The following is a 7500-nucleotide window of genomic DNA, read 5'->3' as shown; positions in this document are numbered from 1 at the left end:
ATCAGAAGGAAATGTCTTGAAGCGGGGGCACGGTGGCTTTCACCTACAGGGTGTTCCCAGGATCCTGCGTTCCCAGGATCTTTCAGGATTTTCCTGGGATATTCCGATGATTCTGTGTCCATGTCCCTACATCTTAATGTCCTCTGCTCTTATGGGGCCTTCTAAAGATTCCAATGCTCCCATTGTCTAATGTTCCCAGAGTTCCTATGTTTCTAGGGTACAGTTTCTGCCTTCCAATAATCCCAAAGGCTCACAGTCCTGTGGTTCCAATGTCAATATTTTCAGGAATATTTCGAAGAATCTGTGCCCAGAGCACTATGTTCTTATGGGTCCTATCTTCTCACATGTCTGTGTTATGGTTCTATAGTAGGTTCACCTGATCTTATGTTTCTAGGGGTCAATGTCCCAGAGTTTAAACTACTTTTCCAATGTTCCCATTGTCCAATGTTTGCAGAGATCCTATGTTTCTAGTACTCGATGTTCTGGACATATAACAATCCCAACAATCCATGCTCCCAATGTCTTACATTGCCAGTGCAGAATGTCCTCAGGATGCCATCAGCTCACAGTTCAATGTTCCCAAAGTCTTCTTATCAGGGACATTCTGCTGGTGTCCAGGCTCCTACACCTTAGGGTCCTTTGCTTCTATGGGGGTCCAATGTTTCCGGTATCCTTCCCAATGTTCCCACTGTCCAGTGTTTCTATAGTGTCTATGTTTGAAGGACCCAATATTTCTGAAGTCCAAAATGTAACATTCCCAATAACCCGTGTTTCCAGAGTCCCACATGTCAATGGTCCTATGTTCCCAAAATCTTATGTCCCTAGATCCCTTCAACCACAAGGGTCCAGTGAACCCGGCAGGCAGTTCTAGAGTTTCCAAGATGTTCCCGAGATCCCGATATCCCTAAAGTGTGGTTATTAAAAAATAATAAGTTTGTGTGAGAAATAAAGAGAACTGGATCAACTCACCACACTATTCCCTGAGCCCCAGAACCAATGGGCTTGAGGTTCTGGTACCGTTTCAGAACCGTGAAGGTGGAGTCTCCGACCTCCACGCTGTAGAACTGGTTGTCCACTTTGCTTTTGCTCATGTTGTAATGCTTGGCGATGTAAGACACATCAACTTGTTTACCAAAACCCTGTGAGGGAAAGAAAAAGAAACCTTCAACACATCACAGAGATAAAACACAAGGCTCTTTTTTTTCTTTCTCTAACGCTCCACTTATTCATTTCTAAACCCTTTCCTTGGCTCGTTAGACCTGATGATCCCAGCGCCTCATGTTTCAAGTGCCGATGTGCCCGATATCCAATATTCCCAGTTCCTTATGTGCCTAAGACCTAGAATGTGTAGAACTGCATGTTCCCAAAAGTTCTATTTTTACCCCATCTCAATCTTCCCAGTATGTTTCTTTACACTTAAAAAGGTTTCTATATGAGTGTACGAGTGATGGACAGATAAATGAGGCGAGTCAAAACGACAAAGTACCGGCAAACAAACAGCAGGAACAATATAAAAAACTAATGAATTGTTCCTGTGTAAGCTGTAAGTAACACAGCAGACAGAAACCGACTCGAATGAAGAGCGAGCATCGGGTCAGCTGGAGGACGGAGACTAAATATAAACTGCGAGCATGAAATATAGATAAACATACGTGGGTGTTGATGTGGACTCTGGCAAATGCCATCCTGCATTGACACACACAAACACACACACACACACACACACACACACACACACACTGACTCAAACTGGGTACTTTAAGTGTACTGAATTGGAGTTTTTTTGTGTCTATAACATTCATCCATTCATCTTCTACCGCTTATCCGAACTTCTCGGGTCACGGAGAGCCTGTGCCTATCTCAGGCGTCATCGGGCATCGAGGCAGGATACACCCTGGACGGAGTGCCAACACATCGCAGGACACACACACTCTCATTCACTCACACACTCATACACTCATACACTACAGACAATTTTCCAGAGATGCCAATCAACCTACCATGCATGTCTTTGGACCGGGGGAGGAAACCGGAGTACCCGGAGGAAACCCCCGAGGCACGGGGAGAACATGGCTGAGGCGGGAATCGAACCCCCGACCCTGGAGTTGTGAGTCGAACGTGCTAACCGCTAAGCGATCGTGCCCCTCACTCTTAATTAGTTTTTAATTTACCTCACTCAGAGTGTAATTAATGTTCAACCAGTTAAAACTTTTTTTCCATTTCCAGGATTCTAAGAAACATGTATAAAATCTAAGCCTGTAGATTTTCCCAATGGGCTGAAATCTCTGTCCAGAATTGATAAAAGGAACAAATCAAGCAATAAAATGCAATGAAATTTTTTAAATAAATAAATAAATAAACAAACAAACAAACGAATAAATAAATAAATAAATAAATAATAAACACACCTTTTTAGTTAAAGTAGTATTTGGTTTTATTAATCCTGCTAAAGACTGAATCGAAAGCATCACTAAAAGACATACATAAGGAACGTACTCAATTTTCTTATGTAGCTTGAACTGGTTTCCAGCGACAGGAGGACATGGAGCATGGAGCGCTAATGAAGGAAGGTCAAAATATCCTTTTTAAAAAGAAAAACAAATCCACGATTTCAACAAAATGAGACACATTTTAACCATCAGGGGTCTTCGTTTTTATCTATGCGTTCAAGTCGTCATGGAAGATCGTATTTACGAGTTGAGAAGTCAGGGCATTAAAAGTCAGAAGGAAATGGAGGTGAAAGTTCATCCGTTCATCTTCTACCGCTTATCCGAACTACCTCGGGTCACGGGGAGCCTGTGCCTATCTCAGGCGTCATCGGGCATCGAGGCAGGATACACCCTGGACGGAGTGCCAACCCATCACAGGGCACACACACACACTCTCATTCATTCACTCACACACACACACACTACGGACAATTTTCCAGAGATGCCAATCAACCTACCATGCATGTCTTTGGACCGGGGGAGGAAACCGGAGTACCCGGAGGAAACCCCCGAGGCACGGGGAGAACATGCAAACTCCACACACACAAGGCGGAGGTGGGAATCGAACCCCCAACCCTGGAGGTGTGAGGCGAACGTGCTGACCACTAAGCCATCGTGGCCCTGAGGTGAAAGTTTTCTTAATTAAATATAAAGGTTTTTAACTCTAATTCTCGACAATAAAGAACAACAAACTGTGCATCAGTTATGTTTTACGTTTTTATGTAAAGATTCAGCTTCAAATAATTTGTCGTCGACTTCAGTGTTCATATGTTCCACTGGTAAATACGATCGTTCCGACATGCCGTGTAGATCTGTTGCATCCGTGTAAATATAACAGAGAATCGTTTTATCTCGGATTCTGCCAGGACCAGGGTTGCCAGGGTGGTAGTTTTTGGACAAACCAGCAAACTTGAAAAAAGTCTGCAGAGATCACATGTTAAAGTCATTATAGAAATTAAATCGAATTAAAGACATGTGACGCAGAAGTTTGAGTCGTAATGGGAACCGGATAGATGTTACACGAAGGATATTTACCGTAGGTCGCGGTTGGTGAAGTCATCACGTTGAGGTGAAATGATGTGAAACAAAACTGTGTGTAATTTGGTGAGGGTTTTTTTTGTAATAAAGAAAGACAGGATATAAATAGAAGACAAAGAAAAGCCTTTTTTTTTACGTCAGCTGATTTAAACAAAAACAGAATTTAATGCTACACATCACCAACACTATTCTTTTTTTATGCTGTCTTTTTGTTTGTCAACCTGGCAACCCGGACACAGGACTAGATCAGACAGTGACACACACTGACAACAAAATGAAGCAGGAGAATGGAAGTGAATGAATACTCTACCTTTTATTTTACCTGTATGGAACACACACCTGACAAAAGGCAATCTTCACATCCAGGATCGGTGCACTGCAGTTGTATAAGAAATGTCTGTTCATAAATACCTGAAAGACACACACACACGACAGAGATAAAGATTTCACCTGCTGCTGAAAAACACCGAAAAGTGTGTTAGAAACTGTAAATCTCGTGCTGCCAACCCATCACAAGGCACACACACACTCTCATTCATTCACACACACACACTACGGACAATTTTCCAGAGATGCCAATCAACCTACCATGCATGTCTTTGGACCCGGAGGAAACCCCCGAGGCACGGGGAGAACATGCAAACTCCACACACACAAGGCGGAGGCGGGAATCGAACCCCAACCCTAGAGGTGTGAGGCAAACATGCTAACTACTAAGCCACCGTCCTCCCCCCCCCCCCCATATAAAATCAAAGAGCGATAAATCTTTTTTTCTAATAGAACAGACGAGCCCGAGAGCAACGACGTCTCCAGATGTTTTCATGGCCTCGATCCCTGGTGAGCGTTGGTGGAAGAAGCAAATTACGAAGTGTGAAAAACACGAAAAGCCGCATCTCTCTTCTCTGACTTGCAAAGATGATGATGATGATGATGATGATGATGATGATGATGATGACGATGATAAAGAAGGCAACAGAGTTTCTAAAAATAGCTGTATGCCAACACAGTTTGATGACTTCCTTTGCTTTCCCCGAGTGTTTCCTGTTACAGTAGGGCAGTTCGCTTTGATGGGCTAAACACACAGCGCCTTGATAAAACACCCCACGGTTCAGTATTAAATATTAATCAGTGTTTTTCAGCACCAGCACAAGCGACTTGTGCGTCATCATGCTCTTCCAGGAGCACACGCCGTACTCGTCTTCCTGAGGAGGCGTGCCTGACGTGATGAACCGGATTACTCAGACCGGATTACAAAACGGGATTGATTGACAGCTGCTGTAAAAAAAAACGCTGCACAATTAGGAATTCGGCAAAAGAGTGGAAAGATTTGTTAAAGATGGAAAGATTTCCACAGGACGCTGTAAAATACTACATCAGGCTTGAGGTTGTATGTACTGTGTTCTTCGGCTGATTGGCCTCCATGATGATGTTACTCTGAGCTTTTTATTATAAGTCAAACTTCATAAATAAATAAATCTTAGAGACCTGAAATTCTTTCGGAACAAAGATTGCATGTGCTAAGTTCATTATAATAAGGCATTATTTCATAACTCTACAGACTCTTAAGACTACAGAGCCGTCTACAGAGCAGACTACAGAGCCGTCTACAGAGCAGACTACAGAGCCGTCTACAGAGCAGACTACAGAGCCGTCTACAGAGCAGACTATAGAGCCATCTACAGAGCAGACTACAGAGCCGTCTACAGAGCCGTCTACAGAGCAGACTATAGAGCCGTCTACAGAGCAGACTATAGAGCCGTCTACAGAGCAGACTATAGAGCCGTCTACAGAGCAGACTACAGAGCCGTCTACAGAGCAGACTATAGAGCCATCTACAGAGCAGACTACAGAGCCGTCTACAGAGCAGACTATAGAGCCATCTACAGAGCAGACTACAGAGCCGTCTACAGAGCCGTCTACAGAGCAGACTATAGAGCCGTCTACAGAGCAGACTATAGAGCCGTCTACAGAGCAGACTATAGAGCCGTCTACAGAGCCGTCTACAGAGCAGACTACAGAGCAGACTACAGAGCAGACTACAGAGCCGTCTACAGAGCAGACTATAGAGCCGTCTAAAGAGCAGACTATAGAGCCGTCTACAGAGCCGTCTACAGAGCAGACTACAGAGCAGACTACAGAGCCGTCTACAGAGCAGACTACAGAGCCGTCTACAGAGCAGACTATAGAGCCATCTACAGAGAAGACTACAGAGCCGTCTACAGAGCCGTCTACAGAGCAGACTACAGAGCCGTCTACAGAGCAGACTATAGAGCCGTCTAAAGAGCAGACTATAGAGCCGTCTACAGAGAAGACTACAGAGCCGTCTACAGAGCAGACTACAGAGCAGACTACAGAGCCGTCTACAGAGCAGACTACAGAGCCGTCTACAGAGCAGACTATAGAGCCATCTACAGAGAAGACTACAGAGCCGTCTACAGAGCAGACTACAGAGCAAACTACAGAGCAGACTACAGAGCAGACTACAGAGCAGACTATAGAGCCGTCTACAGAGCCGTCTACAGAGCAGACTACAGAGCAGACTACAGAGCTGTCAGCAGACTACAGAGCTGTCAGCAGACTACAGAGCTGTGAGCAGACTACAGAGCTGTCAGCAGACTACAGAGCTGTGAGCAGACTACAGAGCTGTCAGCAGACTACAGAGCTGTGAGCAGACTACAGAGCTGTCAGCAGACTACAGAGCTGTGAGCAGACTACAGAGCTGTCAGCAGACTACAGAGCTGTCAGCAGACTACAGAGCTGTCAGCAGACTACAGAGCTGTCAGCAGACTACAGAGCCATCTACAGAGCAGACTACAGAGCTGTCAGCAGACTACAGAGCCATCTACAGAGCAGACTACAGAGCTGTGAGCAGACTACAGAGCTGTCAGCAGACTACAGAGCTGTCAGCAGACTACAGAGACATCTACAGAGCAGACTACAGAGCAGACTACAGAGCTGTGAGCAGACTACAGAGCTGTGAGCAGACTACAGAGCTGTCAGCAGACTACAGAGCTGTGAGCAGACTACAGAGCTGTCAGCAGACTACAGAGCTGTCAGCAGACTACAGAGCCATCTACAGAGCAGACTACAGAGCTGTGAGCAGACTACAGAGCTGTGAGCAGACTACAGAGCTGTGAGCAGACTACAGAGCTGTCAGCAGACTACAGAGCTGTCAGCAGACTACAGAGCCATCTACAGAGCAGACTACAGAGCTGTGAGCAGACTACAGAGCTGTGAGCAGACTACAGAGCTGTCAGCAGACTACAGAGCTGTCAGCAGACTACAGAGCTGTCAGCAGACTACAGAGCTGTCAGCAGACTACAGAGCTGTCAGCAGACTACAGAGCCATCTACAGAGCAGACTACAGAGCAGACTACAGAGCTGTGAGCAGACTACAGAGCTGTGAGCAGACTACAGAGCTGTCAGCAGACTACAGAGCTGTCAGCAGACTACAGAGCTGTCAGCAGACTACAGAGCTGTCAGCAGACTACAGAGCAATCTACAGAGCAGACTACAGTAGCAGTACGCCAGCGCGTGAGCATACTACAGAGCTGTGGAGCAGACTACAGAGCTGTCCGCAGTACTACCGCGCTGGTCAGCAGACTACAGCAGCCTCGCTACACGCACGCACTACCGAAGATGTCAGCCGACGCAGCTGTCCTCGATCATGTATGCAGGACCTACTAGAGCTGTTCAGGCGCAGCCCGACCTACAGCAGCCCCATCAGCACAAACCGAGCAAAGAACATACCGAACGAACCGACAGCCAGAGAAGACCTAACAGAGGATGACATGACTGCTATCAGAAAATAGGAGTAGGACGAGAGTACCATTCTACTAGGGGCGGTCTGGAGCAGTCTAGAGAAAGAGACAGACAGACAGGCCGACAGAACCGAAGAGAAGAGGTAGACGATTCAAAGACAGGAAAGACGGAATTCTAGTGCAGCCAGCGAGTAGAATTATTTGGTTCTTGA

The 7500-nt window shown here is 45.8% G+C and overlaps 1 protein-coding gene across 11 annotated transcripts in view; it reads right to left on the bottom strand.

Annotated features, from left to right (window-relative positions):
* mapk10 (mitogen-activated protein kinase 10) overlaps positions 1-3964 on the bottom strand; it is a 39317-nt gene extending 35353 nt beyond the window's left edge. For 7 of the 11 annotated variants that reach the window (XM_027164728.2, XM_027164883.2, XM_027164806.2 and 4 more), the window contains exons 1-2: positions 3867-3964; positions 970-1139 (exon numbers count right to left, since the gene is read on the bottom strand). In XM_027164728.2, coding sequence (XP_027020529.1) covers positions 970-1139; positions 3867-3932 — 236 coding nt within the window. In that variant the 5' untranslated portion in view covers positions 3933-3964. Of the gene's footprint in view, positions 1-969; positions 1140-2496; positions 2558-3837 lie in introns of all 11 variants that reach the window. The other 4 variants (XM_027165056.2, XM_047805778.1, XM_027165011.2 and 1 more) reach the window with 4 other exon arrangements.
* Positions 3965-7500: the final 3536 nt, after the last annotated feature.

Source organism: Tachysurus fulvidraco, chromosome 21 (assembly GCF_022655615.1).
Source record: "Tachysurus fulvidraco isolate hzauxx_2018 chromosome 21, HZAU_PFXX_2.0, whole genome shotgun sequence".
Classification (NCBI taxonomy): domain Eukaryota; kingdom Metazoa; phylum Chordata; class Actinopteri; order Siluriformes; family Bagridae; genus Tachysurus; species Tachysurus fulvidraco.
This window is presented reverse-complemented; position numbering and strand designations above follow the sequence as displayed.